We start from the raw sequence: 14,341 nt of genomic DNA, 5'->3' as shown, positions 1-14,341 counted from the left end.
AAAATAAACACAATAGTTCAAATGCAAACCCCCCCTTTGCCCCACTGAAAAAAAATATTAAAAAGTAGAAAAAAAAACACATTAGATATTGCTGCATTCAGAAATGTCCGATCTATCAAAATATAAAATACATTAATCAGATATGTAAATGGCGTAAGTAGGAAAAGAATCAAAAAGTCAGAATTACATTTTTTTGCCTCTGAAAAAATGCGATAAAATGGAATGAGAGGCAATCAAAACATCATATCCACCCCAAAACGGTATTAATAAAACAGTCACCTAAGGGCGCAAAAAAATAAACCCTCACCCAGCCCCATATCCCAAAAAAAGAAAAATGCTACACGTCTAGAAAAATGTTATAGGCAAAAAAAATTTCTTTAAATTTTTTAATTTTACCATTTACGGGTAAGTAAAAAAAAAAAAAGACCTATAAAAGTTTGGTATCTGTGCACTCAAACAGACCTGGGGAATCATATGGCAGGTCAGTTTTAGTATATAGTGAGCACGGTAAATAAAAAACCCAAAAAATAGATGTGGAGTTGCAATTTCACCGCAATTGGAATTTTTTGCCTGTTTTCCAGTACAATAAATGGAAAAGTCAATGGTGTCGTTCAAAACCACAACTCGTCCCACAAAAAACAAGTCCTCACAAGGCCATATTGATGAAAAAATAAAAAATATAGCTCTTGGAAGAAAGGGAGGAAAAAATGAAAGCGCAAAAATGGAAAATCGCAAGGTCATAAAGAGGTTGATCTGGTTCTGCACCCAAGACTGTCATCTAGAATGAAAAGTAGCAAACAACTAACATTAAAAGGACTCTGTCATCACAGAATGACTGGTCAAACCAAACAGGCGCTCAGTGCATCATGATTAAATACACCTTCCCTCCTGCTTGTTGTCTATACACTCACTGGCCACTTTATTAGGTACACCTGTCCAACTGTGTGTTAAGACTTAATTTCTAATCAGCCAATCACATGGCGGCAACTCAGTGCATTTAGGCATGTAGACATGGTCAAGACAATCTCCTGCAGTTCAAACCGAGCATCAGTATGGGGAAGAAAGGTGATTTGAGTGCCTTTGAACGTGGCATGATTGTTGGTGCCAGAAGGGCTGGTCTGAGTATTTCAGAAACTGCTGATCTACTGGGATTTTCACGCACAACCATCTCTAGGGTTTACAGAGAATGGTCCGAAAAAGAAAAAAAATCCAGTGAGCGGCAGTTCTGTGGCCGGAAATGCCTTGTTGATGCCAGAGGTCAGAGGAGAATGGGCAGACTGGTTCGAGCTGATAGAAAGGCAACAGTGACTCAAATTGCCACCCGTTACAACCAAGGTAGGCAGAAGAGCATCTCTGAACGCACAGTGCGTCGAACTTTGAGGCAGATGGGCTACAGCAGCAGAAGACCACACTGGGTACCACTCCTCTCAGCTAAGAACAGGCATCTGATGGCTACTTTCAGCAGGATAATGCGCCATGTCATAAAGCTCGAATCATCTCAGATTGGTTTCTTGAACATGACAATGAGTTCACTGTACTCAAATGGCCTCCTCAGTCACCAGATCTCAATCCAATAGAGCATCTTTGGGATGTGGTGGAACGGGAGATTCGCATCAGGGATGTGCAGCCGACAAATCTGCGCCAACTGTGTGATGCCATCATGTCAATATGGTCCAAAATCTCTGAGGAATGCTTCCAGCACCTTGTTGAATCTCTGCCACGAAGAATGGAGGCAGTTCTGAAGGCAAAAGGGGGTCCAACCCGTTACTAGCATGGTGTACCTAATAAAGTGGCCAGTGAGTGTATCTCCACCATCTATGGCTCTATGAAGCCGGAGCTGTCAAAAAAGCAAGGTAGGGGGACAATGAGGGAAAACAAACAGGTGGGTAGATATATTTAAATAATTTGCCTTGCAATGAAACACAGAACGTGTATGCTTTGTTTGAACAGTCGTTCTATCCCTTTGATTTATTTTTTCTTTTATAAACCATCACTGCCATAAAAGTTTTTATCCCTTTAATATATTGCAATCATCATATTACATAACACTGTGTACGTACAATTGCTCATTTTGACTTTCTACCCAGTTAATTCTTCTCTTTTCTCTGCTCTATGTATAAACAGGAAGACTCTTTTCCCTGCATTAATCATTCCCCTCTTCACCTCCTGACCCAGCTGCTTCCTCCCCCCTTCCACCATTTACTTTTGCAGTGATGACTCACACAGGGAAAATTGACCTCCTGTTTCCACATAGGCCTCAGAACAGGGGTCTCAAACTCGCGGCCTGCGGGCCAACTGCAGCCCTCGGGACAATAGTTTGCGGCCCTCACCTCATGGGCCCTTGGGACAATAGTTTGTGGCCCTCACCTCGGCCGGGATCACACATGCGAGAAACACGGCCGAGTCTTGCATGTGAAATCCCAGTCACACGTAGTACCCCTCATTAAGGTCATGAATATGGATGCCACTCAACTCTCATAGGCGTGGCGCACATATGCATGAGCTTAATGAGCGGTACCACGTGAAGTGTGACCGCGCGCTCATACAGGAAGAAGATGTCATGTCGGTGCTGGACCATCGGAGTTGCAGCAGGAGGAGGTGAGTATGATGATGGCTAGACAGTCACAGCAGCCTGCTGTCAGCAGGCAAGGCGTATGAGTCACACTCACAACACATGCAACAGGAGTAGCCGAGCAGGGACCGGTCCGCGCCACAGACTCAGGTGCGCTGGGTTCAGAATGAGCGGTGGGGCGGTACGGTATATTGCTCTCGGAGGCGGGACATCAGCCGGCCTTATTGCGAACTTGTGCCATTACCCCGGGCTCAGAAGCGGACGCGGAAATTATGCATCGGCTAACACTGAAACAGTGACACCATCTATTACACAGCCCCAAACATGTCTTTTTCAAAGCCTGCAGTGAAGAGAAAGGTTGGTGATGAGCACAGACAATTTCAGGAAAAGTGGGAAGTGCAATATTGCTTTGTTGAGCACAGGGGCATCCCGACGTGTTTTATTTGCACAGAGAAAGTTGCAGTGCACAAAGAATACAATTTGAAACGTCACTACATAACTAGACATGCTGAGGAGTATGCAAAATACCAGGGAGATGAAAGAGCCAACCGGGCTGCTAGTCTTAAAAGATATCTACTGAGGCAACAAGATTTCTTTAAGAAAGCAACCAAAGAGAATGATGCAGCAGTCGAAGCTAGCTACGTGGTTAGTGAGATTCAAAGAAGGTGAATTTGTAAAAAAAGGGCATATTACAGGCTGTAAGTATTGTCTGTCCAGAAAAGAAAGGTCAGTTTAGCAACATCACCCTTTCTGCCAACTTGTCAGTGCTGCCTATGACAACGTGAGAGCATTCTCTACAAAACTGTTATGGAAAGCCCAGCTTTCTCAGACAAACCTTTGCCATTTCCCATCATGCAAGGCACTCATGGAAGCAGGCACGCCATTCAGTGGTGAGGAGTATATGGATGTCATTTTGAAGCTACAGGAGGAATTTGATCACAGATTTGCAGACTTCAAGACACACAGAGCCACATTTCAAATTTTTTGCGGACCCCTTCTCCTTTGATGTGCAAGATGCCCCTCCTGTGCTTCAAATGGAGCTCACTGACCTGCAGTGCAACTCTGAACTCAAAGCCAAGTTCAGGGAGGTGAGTGGAAAAGCAGACAAGCTCGGGGAATTTTTGAGAGAATTGCCCCCCAGCTTCCCTGAGCTTTCCGGAATGTTCAAGCGGACCATGTGTCTTTTTGGGGAGCAAATACTGTGTGCGAAAAGCTCTTCTCTACCTTGAACTTCAATAAGTCCAAGTACAGGTCCAGACTTACTGATGAGCATCTTCAAGCCCTACTGAGGGTCTCAACTGCTTCCTCCCTTAAGCCAAATGTGGCTCGGCTATGCGAGAGAAAGCGCTGCCAGATCTCTAGTAGCAAGAAGTAGGCAGAAGAAGCCATGTTCAAAACAGTTTATGTTCAATGTTCCATTCATGTTCAGAAAGTTAAATGTTAAAGAACTGTTAATACAGACATCTGAATAATAATAATTACATTTCTCTAGTCAGTAACTATATGTAGTTTCTTCAGTCTTCTATATCTGCTGTATTATTATCATTTTCATTTTATTTATTTAATACTGATTGATTTATTTTTTTCTTATGATTTTGTTAATTTATTTTTATTTTTTAACACAAAATAAGATGAAAAATAAAGATATTTGATAACATTGGAATGTTTTTGTAAGAGCTTTTCTTGTGGAAAACCTGATGTGGCCCAGCCTCACCCAGACTCTACCTCCAGCGGCCCCCCGGGTAAATTGAGTTTGAGACCCCTGCCTTAGAAGGATTCATCAGTTTTTAATCAAGTGACGTCATAGGCTTAATGGAAACGGAGGAGAATTAGCTGGGTAGAAAGGCAAAATGAGCAATTGTAAAAACAAAATGAAAAAGGACAGAATCCAACGGCTTTTAATACATATCTAATAAGAGTTATTTTTATGGGTATATGGTGACTGTGAATTTTACGTGCATATTAAGATTAATTACATAAATTCTGCAGGAATGAGCCTCATTCTCAGTGAACGGTCTTACCAATGTTCCCCATGCGCAGGTGGAGGCGGCCTTTTATAACGGTATGGACTCCTATAGGTTTGACCACTCCTTGCTTTGTGATGTCGCCGCTCATGGCCATCGTCTCCTGCTCATATTCCGTCGTGATGACTTCCAGCTCATGAGACACCTGCACGGCCGTGCGACCTTGGCGTAGTAAATGCTGTAATGTAGAATGAGAGCTGTATATCAGTACAGGTCATGCGGGAGAAGGCTCCTAACTGCTGGCTGCAATCTCTGCTTATTTATGACATCAGTTTTTATCCTTGAACTGAATACTGCACATAAATCTGCACACAAATCAATAAGAATAGTATCCAGTGCTACAGAATACTTCATTTAGATGCATTTTACAGACTGTCAACTGGCTGCAAATGAGGGAAACAAGTGAACTTTGGGGGACGGAGATGGTAAAATGTAGTAATTGTAGATCAGACACTGAGACAATAATAATACAGCAACTACAATCTCTATTCTTAATATACAGCCCATACAGGCCGAATGGGCACCTCCCAACATATCCGTCCGATTCTAACCTGTGGGACATTTATTATTACTATTCATTTTTAGAGCGCCATTTATTCCATGGCTGGCACTTTACATGTGAAAAAGTGGCATACATAGATAAGTACAATAAACATGAGCAATACAGGCACACACAAGTACAGAAGGAGCGAGGACCCTGCCAGCGAGGGCTCACAGTCTACAGGGATGGGTGAGGATACAGATGGAGAGGGTAGAGTTGGTCGTGTGGCGGTTCAGTAGACTGAGGATCACTGCAGGTTGTAGGCTTTCCGGAAGAGGTGGGTCTTCAGGTTCCTTTTGAATGTTTCCGTGCTAGGCGAAAGTCTGATGTGTTGGGGTAGAGGAGTTCCAGAGTATAGGGGAAGCACGGGAGAAGTCTTGTACGCGTTTGTGGGAAGAAGAGATAAGAGGGGAGTAGAGAAGGAGATCTTGAGAGGATCGACGGTTGCATGTAGGTAAGCAGGTTGTGGATGGCTTTGTATGTCATAGTTAGGGTTTTGAACTGGAGCCCCTGGACAGTAGGAAGCCAGTGAAGGGCTTGGCAGAGAGGAGTAGCTGGGGAATAACGAGGAGACAGGTGGATTAGTCGGGCAGCAGAGTTTAGGATAGATTGGAGTGGTGCAAGAGTGCTAGAGGGGAGGCCAGAGAGTAGAAGGTTGCAATAGTCGAAGCGGGAGATGATGAGGGCATGCACGAGCGTTTTTGCAGTTTCTTGGTCAAGGAATGTATGGATCTGGGAAATGTTTTTGAGTTGGAGTCGGCAGGAGGAGGCGAGGGATTGCATATGTGGCTTGAAAGAGAGAGCAGAGTCTAGGAAAAGCCTGAGGCACCGAGCATGCGGGACTGGGGAAAGTGAGCAGCCATTGACATTGATGGATAGGTCTGGTGGTGGGGTAGAGTGAGATGGGGAAAGACATTCAAGACGTTCAAGAATAGTGAGTGCAGCTCTGGAGTATAATACAAGATGTAACTCAGGATCAGTACAGTATCAGTAGAGTAATGTATGTACACAGTGACTGCACCAGCAGAATAGTGAGTGCAGCTCTGGAGTATAATACAGGATGTAACTCAGGATCAGTACAGGATAAGTAATGTAATGTATGTTCACAGTGACTCCACAAGAAGAATAGTGAGTACAGCTCTGAAGTATAATACAGGATGTAACGATCAGTACAGGATCAGTAATGCAATGTATGTACACAGTGACTCCACCAGCAGAATAGTGATTGCAGCTCTGGAGTATAATACAGGATGTAACTCAGGATCAGTGCAGGATCAGTAATGTAATCTATGTACACAGTGACTCCACAAGCAGAATAGTGAGTACAGCTCTGAAGTATAATACAGGATGTAACTCAGGATCAGTACAGGATCAGTAATGTAATGTATGTACACAGTGACTGCACTAGCAGAATAGTGAGTGCAGCTCTGGAGTATAACACAGGATGTAACTCAGGATCAGTACAGGATCAGTAATGTAATGTATGTACACAGTGACTCCACCAGCAGAATAGTGAGTGCAGCTCTGGGGTATAATACAGGATGTAACTCAGGATCAGTACAGGATCAGTAATGTAATGTATGTACACAGTGACTCCACCAGCAGAATAGTGAGTGCAGCTCTGGAGTATAATACAGGATGTAACTCAGGATCAGTATAGGATCAGTAATGTAATGTATGTACACAGTGACTCCACCAGCAGAATAGTGAGTTCAGCTCTGGAGTATAATACAGGATGTAACTCAGGATCAGTACAGGATAGTAATTTTTTACGTTGTAATTTAATTATGTATGTAAACTGTAAATTATTGGTTACATTAATGATTTAATTAGTGTTACTGTGTAATTGTGCTACCGAAAATCTATGCAATCTATATGGCAACTATAACTCATTTTCCGCCCGAGCACATATCTTAGATGCTGTGGTCAATGACCTTGAATGACTGACCTTTCTTATAACATCCCTCACCCCCCACCGTACATAAAGTAGAAGCTTAGACATATTTTAAAGCTCTGGGGTCCGTCATGTATCTGTTCTGAAATTTTATAAGATGGCACAAACCGGAGACTTTCTCTTCGTGGCGCCGACATTTACGCTTTTCGTTTGACAGATGGGAGCCGCTGACTTTGATGTTTATCTCTCAGCTTTTAAACATTCCCTGGGTGTTTAATAACCTCCGACACCTTTTTTGATCATTTCTGGCCTTGAATTTTATGAATTGCCAGAGTTCAGTGGTAACAATTTGGTTTTCGCTCCATTTTCCGGGGGTAATGTGCGGTTTCCATTTCCTTCTCATTAAAATGTCACAGACACCTACATAATTGTGTCAGGGTGAGTGACAGCTGGAGGTATCGAGATCTTTTACATGTCATGAATCACTGTTGTGACGCTTATCGGAGCAGGCTGGCAAAACATTGCAAGGGAAGAGAGTAAATGTAAATCTGACAAACAGCGGCTGCACCCTCCTCTTTCTAATTACATCGATTTATGGTCAGACACAAGGTCAGGGGCTTGTACAGCTGGTGCAATGTCATTCACTACCCGACTGTTCCAGGGGCATTTAGTCTGGCGCTCAAACAACTTAACAGATAATGAAAAGGGCAACGACTTTCTGATCTATTTTGTCCTTCCATTTCTCATCATTTTCAAGATCTCTGCTTGCTGTCAGTTAATTGAAACATTTGGCGTTTGCGAATCAGTGCAGACCTAACGGTTGTAAACGATCATAAGTGAGCGGCATTAGTTCTCAAGAACTAGAACATGTGGAAAGTTGCAGAACTTTTATGATATAAAGTTACAAAATTCTCAAGAATATTGTGATTTAATTTTAATTTTATTGATTACTATTGCCTAGGTTACCAACCACCACCGCAGACTAGCAGATGTGGCTGAACATCTGCAGCACTTACAAGCTCTTTTCTACTGAGCTTGTAAACACTACTGACTTTGGACAGATCACTGGAGCGCAATGTTCGCTCCTGGGTCAGCCAGTTTAAGTGCCCCTACGCTCCTCTGATGACGCAAAGCTGTCTTTGCTCGTAACATTGGAAGGGCACAGTTTGGACCAGCGATGGATTATGCTGCTGGTACTGTCAATCAATTAAGCAGGAGAACTAAGCACCTCTTTAAAAGGGTTCTCCACTACTCAGACAAACACTTCTGAATGCCTAAGTTCCCCCCGCTGTAAAATAATAGAATTTATAGTCAACTCCGATGCTGGCACTGTTTTGCAGTGTCAACACTGGCTCTCCCAGGGATTGCATGACATTATGTGACACTATCGCTGCAGCCAATGAGTGTCCAATTCACTATCCATTTATTGAGACAAATCAAAACATCAAGAGAAAGTGGGAGAGCCGCCGCAGCGCTCACTTCTTCCCGATGTCAATTACGTCCGTAGGAAAAGAGAGTGAAGCCAGTGCTGATTGTTGGCAGTGATTGCAAGACATTATGTCACGCGATCCCTGGGAGACCAAGTGCCTGAAGTGAGTATAAGTGCTATTATTGTATTGGGGGTAATATAGGGATTCAGAAGAATCATATAGAATATTTGGAAAGGTGGACAACTAGATAGATATAGGCCCCCGATTCATCAAGACTGTAGTTTTGTATCCCAGGCTAAATGAAGGCAGCAAAATGTGACAAATTTATCAGGAGGTCTTAGTCAACTTGGCAGATCATCAAGCTGTTGTGCACCACTGCAAGACATTTATGCCAGTCAGGGTCATAAATTACGATGAACCTGTCAATCATGTCTAGGTCGGGGGGTAAAAATGCCAAAAGTTGTAAAATTTGTGCACAACTCTCAGTTGAACAAAAATGATGCAACATTTCAGGCACTTTTACAACAGAAAACTGAGGTCAAGTGTTTGATAGAAAATGGCGATTATTTTTAAAGCCTTGTAAAACGCACCAGTCAACAATGCTAACATGTCCGCTGTAGTATATACTTGCTATCACTATGAATTACCAATTAGGAGGCTTTGTGGTGTCCCATCTGTTATTTCTCTCAAGAAATGTATGAATAAACATACAACTGGGTGTTACCAGGTAGAGGTGTGAGAATAAACATACAACTGGGTGTTACCAGGTAGAGGTATGAGAATAAACATACAACTGGGTGTTACCAGGTAGAGGTGTGAGAATAAACATACAACTGGGTGTTACCAGGTAGAGGTGTGAGAATAAACATACAACTGGGTGTTACCAGGTAGAGGTGTGAGAATAGACATACAACTGGGTGTTACCAGGTAGAGGTGTGAGAATAAACATACAACTGGGTGTTACCAGGTAGAGGTGTGAGAATAGACATACAACTGGGTGTTACCAGGTAGAGGTGTGAGAATAAACATACAACTGGGTGTTACCAGGTAGAGGTGTGAGAATAGACATACAACTGGGTGTTACCAGGTAGAGGTGTGAGAATAAACATACAACTGGGTGTTACCAGGTAGAGGCGTGAAAAGGGAATGTTATAATCCAGTTATTAATTTTTTCACAAGGTTCCTGGAGGTACATTAGAGGAATGGCACATTGCGATCTCTAAGTAAAGATGCTCCAGAACAGTTATTTCTTTGCGAGGACATGAATTTGCTGAATTGGACATGTCAGACTAGGTGACAGGTCCTCTTTAAGCCTTATTTCAGATGAGATTTCTGATGATTTTCTGATGAAACTGACATGAGAAGGCTCTGACCCACAGAGTACAGGATTTCAGCAGGAAAATTGCTCTACAGAAGGTAATAATGCGATGCTTGTTGGCTGGGAGGCGCATTCATTACCATATTCCTGCAATTTAATCTGGATAAAAGGTTACAAATACATATGACTTAGTCAGCAATTTTAACTAGAGCAATTTAGTGCAGAAAGTCTAACTTTAAATGACTTCGCATTGATAAAAAAAAAATCCATTGGAGGTAATTATGTTGAGACATATTTTGCCAGAGTGACGTCGTAGTTTGGACAAGTCCTAGTGCTGTAGAGCGGGTGGTTTGAGGACAGACGGCGGGATCTGCGTCATGAACAGATGTGGAGTGGAGCTATGATCTGCCATGTATCCCATTTCCATCTAACTAAGACAATATTATAATACTTCTGCAGTGTATTTGTAAGCCTTCTTGTATCTCTACAGATCCATTTAGAAGAGCCAATAATCGGAACGTCATAGCGCTCGTCCTTATCCGCGAATGTAAATATGCCGTCAATCACCCGTTGAACGAGCACAAAGGCTGATTGGATCATTCATGCAGGTATTAATATCATAGCATTCTGTACCACAGGAGATGTGCTGCCGATAATGATAATACTACTTTGGGCACAGAATCAGGGTATTAACAACCGTCTTGTGCGCACATCTGACCAGGCTGTGAAATAGTCACTGATTAGTTTTTACAGTGGGTACAGAAAGTATTCAGCCCCCTTTCAATTTTTCACTCTTTGTTTCCTTACAGCCATTTGGTAAATTCAAAAAAGTTCATTTTTTTCTCATTAATGTTACACTCTGCACCACATGTTGACTGAAAAAAAGAACTGTAGACATTTTTGAAAATGTATTAAAAAAGAAAAACTGAAATATCACATGGTCATAAGTATTCAGACCCTTTGCACAGTATTGAGTAGAAGCACCCTTTTGATCTAGTAAAGCCATGAGTCTTCTTGGGAATGATGCAACAAGTTTTTCACACCTGGATTTGGGGACCATCTGCCATTCTTCCTTGCAGATCCTCTCCAGCTCCGTCAGGCTGGATGGAGAACGTTGGTGGACAGCAATTTTCAGGTCTCTCCAATTGGGTTTAGGTCTGGGCTCTGGCTCGGCCAGTCAAGAATGGTCACAGAGTTGTTCTGAAGCCACAATATTTTAGCTGTGTGCTTAGAGTCATTGTCTTGTTGGAAGGTGCACTTCGGCCAAGTCTGAGGTCCAGAGCACTCTGGAAGAGGTTTTCATCCAGGATATCGCTGTACTTGGTCGCATTCATGTTTCCTTCAATAGCAACCAGTCATCATGTGTTTTTTAGCAAACTCTATGCGGGTGTTGATATGTCTTGCACTGAGGAGAGGCTTCTGTCGGGCCACTCTGCCATAAAGGTGGTGGAGGGCTGCAGTGATAGTTGACTTTGTGGAACTTTCTCCCATCTCCCTACTGCATCTGTGGAGCTCAGTCACAGTGATCTTGGGGTTCTTCTTTACCTCTCTCACCAAGGCTCTTCTCCCATGATTGCTCAGTTTGGCTGGATGGCCAGGTCTAGGAAGACTTCTGGTGGTCCCAAACTTCTTCCATTTAAGGATTATGGAGACCACTGTGCTCTTAGGAACCTCGAGTAGTGCAGAAATTCTTTTGTAACCTTGGCCAGATCTGTGCCTTGCCACAATTCTGTCTCTGAGCTCCTTTGACCTCATGATTCTGGTGTGTGTCTTTTGCAAATCAAGTCATATCAGTTTAATTAAACACAGCTGGCCTCCAATGAAGGTGTAAAACCATCTCAAGGAGGATCTGTCATGCTGCTCTCACCGCATTCCTCCGGAGCCAGGGCTCAGTACTCGACGTCATCACTTCCGGTATCACGGCCGGTATCACATGCACCTCCCGTGCTTGATTCTGTGGTTGTTCACTCGACTCCATGACTCTGTCTAGTGTGCCTGCACTTGTCCATAGCCTGACTGCAGCCACTTCATCTCTGACGTCTCTATGGTCCAGGAGGACCTGACCCGAAAGTCTCTGCACACACGCCCTACATCAGGCTGCCTCTTCCTGTAGGCGGCGCCTGATTATTGCTGTGCTTCCTTGCTAGACCTGCTTGGCCTCTCTCTGTACTCAGGTCCCCTGCCCTGTGCTCTGCCGTGCTTCTTAGCACACGCTCTGCTTTGCCTTGTGCTCCAGCGTGCTTTCCAGCGAGCGCTCTGCTTTGCCTTGTACTCCGGCGTGCTCCCAGCGCGCGCTCTGCTTTGCCTTGTACTCAGGCATGCTTTGCAGCGCACGCTCTTCTTTGCCTTGTACCAGGGCGTGCGTCCCCACATGCGCTCTGCCTTGCCTTGTACCCAGACGTGCTTCCCCGCATGTGCTCTGTTTAGTGTCGTACCCGGGCGTGCTTCCCTGCGCACGCTATACGTTCTCCTGTTCCCAGCATGCCCCTGTGTACACGCCCTGCACTATCCTGTACCCCACGTGCCCCCGTGTACACGCTCTGCACTATCCTGTACCCTGCGTGCTCCCGTGTCCACGCTTTACACACTTCTGTATCCTTCATGTTCCCGTCTCCTCCTTGCTAACACAGTCTCTCCCGTCTCCTGTGAGCCGGCCAACTGGTTCCAGCAGTCATGGTACTTTACCCCCCTGGGTCTGTCCCTGACACTCCCTGTATAGGGGGTTGTCCTCACTAGGTCAGGTCGCCCGGGGTGGGCTGGTATCGCGACCCAGAGGGTCCACTCCAGGAGTCATTACAGGATCACAAAGAAATGGACAGCATGTGACTTAAATATGAGTGTCTGAGAAAAGGGTATGAATACTTATGACCATGTGATATTTCAGTTTTTCTTTTTTAATAAATTTGCAAAAATGTCTACAGTTCTTGTTTTTTTCAGTCAAGATGGGGTGCAGAGTGTACATTAATGAGAAAAAAAATTAACTTTTTTTGAATTTACCAAATGGCTGCAATGAAACAAAGAGTGAAAAAAATAAAGAGGTCTGAATACTTTCCATACCCACTGTATATAGCCAATGGACAGTCATTTAACAGTCACGGTAGACTAAACTAAGTGGGCCCTAAGTGGGTGCCTAAGGAAAAGTGACTTCTGGTACATTCAACCCAAAACTGAGGATAAAATAGGATTTTTTTTCTTACAAATATGCACTCTATATTGGTACATACATCCTAAATGTACATGACACATCCGCATACGACTACATACATCCTATATTGCAGTGGTTCCTAACAAGTGGCACTGACAGTAAACCTCGAGGGCTGTAGCCTGTCGACAGGTGGAGAGCGTCAGGTTGGAAACCATTGCTATAAAAGTACATCTATTAATTGTAGGCAAACATATAATATACACTCACTGGCCACTTTATTAGGTACACCTGTCCAACTGTGTGTTAAGACTTAATTTCTAATCAGCCAATCACATGGCGGCAACTCAGTGCATTTAGGCATGTAGACATGGTCAAGACAATCTCCTGCAGTTCAAACCGAGCATCAGTATGGGGAAGAAAGGTGATTTGAGTGCCTTTGAACGTGGCATGATTGTTGGTGCCAGAAGGGCTGGTCTGAGAATTTCAGAAACTGCTGATCTACTGGGATTTTCACGCACAACCATCTCTAGGGTTTACAGAGAATGGTCCGAAAAAGAAAAAAAATCCAGTGAGCGGCAGTTCTGTGGCCGGAAATGCCATGTTGATGCCAGAGGTCAGAGGAGAATGGGCAGACTGGTTCGAGCTGATAGAAAGGCAACAGTGACTCAAATTGCCACCCGTTACAACCAAGGTAGGCAGAAGAGCATCTCTGAACGCACAGTGCGTCGAACTTTGAGGCAGATGGGCTACAGCAGCAGAAGACCACAATGGGTACCACTCCTCTCAGCTAAGAACAGGAAACTGAGGCTAAAATTTGCACAAGCTCATCGAAATTGGACAGTAGAAGATTGGAAAAACGTTGCCTGGTCTGATGAGTCACGATTTCTGCTGCGACATTCGGATGGTAGGGTCAGAATTTGGCGTAAACAACATGAAAGCATGGATCCATCCTGCCTTGTATCAACGGTTCAGGCTGGTGGTGGTGGTGTCATGGTGTGGGGAATTTTTTCTGGGCACTCTTTGGGCCCCTTGGTACCAATTGAGCATCGTTGCAACGCCACAGCCTACCTGAGTATTGTTGCTGACCATGTCCATCCCTTTATGACCACAATGTACCCAACATCTGATGGCTACTTTCAGCAGGATAATGCGCCATGTCATAAAGCTCGAATCATCTCAGATTGGTTTCTTGAACATGACAATGAGTTTACTGTACTCAAATGGCCTCCTCAGTCACCAGATCTCAATCCAATAGAGCATCTTTGGGATGTGGTGGAACGGGAGATTCGCATCAGGGATGTGCAGCCGACAAATCTGCGCCAACTGTGTGATGCCATCATGTCAATATGGTCCAAAATCTCTGAGGAATGCTTCCAGCACCTTGTTGAATCTCTGCCACGTTGAATTGAGGCAGTTC

The 14,341-nt window shown here is 44.0% G+C and overlaps 1 protein-coding gene across 2 annotated transcripts in view; it reads right to left on the bottom strand.

The window, feature by feature from the left end:
- The window catches only part of NPHP4 (nephrocystin 4), a 331,710-nt gene that overhangs the window by 76,046 nt on the left and 241,323 nt on the right, over positions 1-14,341 (bottom strand). For both annotated transcript variants that reach the window (XM_073561791.1, XM_073561792.1), the window contains one exon: positions 4,594-4,774. In XM_073561791.1, coding sequence (XP_073417892.1) covers positions 4,594-4,774 — 181 coding nt within the window. The remainder of the gene's footprint in view (positions 1-4,593; positions 4,775-14,341) is intronic.

The sequence above is a fragment of the Dendrobates tinctorius genome, unplaced genomic scaffold (assembly GCF_039654945.1).
Source record: "Dendrobates tinctorius isolate UK_male_01 unplaced genomic scaffold, ASM3965494v1 ptg000326l, whole genome shotgun sequence".
Lineage (NCBI taxonomy): Eukaryota > Metazoa > Chordata > Amphibia > Anura > Dendrobatidae > Dendrobates > Dendrobates tinctorius.
This window is presented reverse-complemented; position numbering and strand designations above follow the sequence as displayed.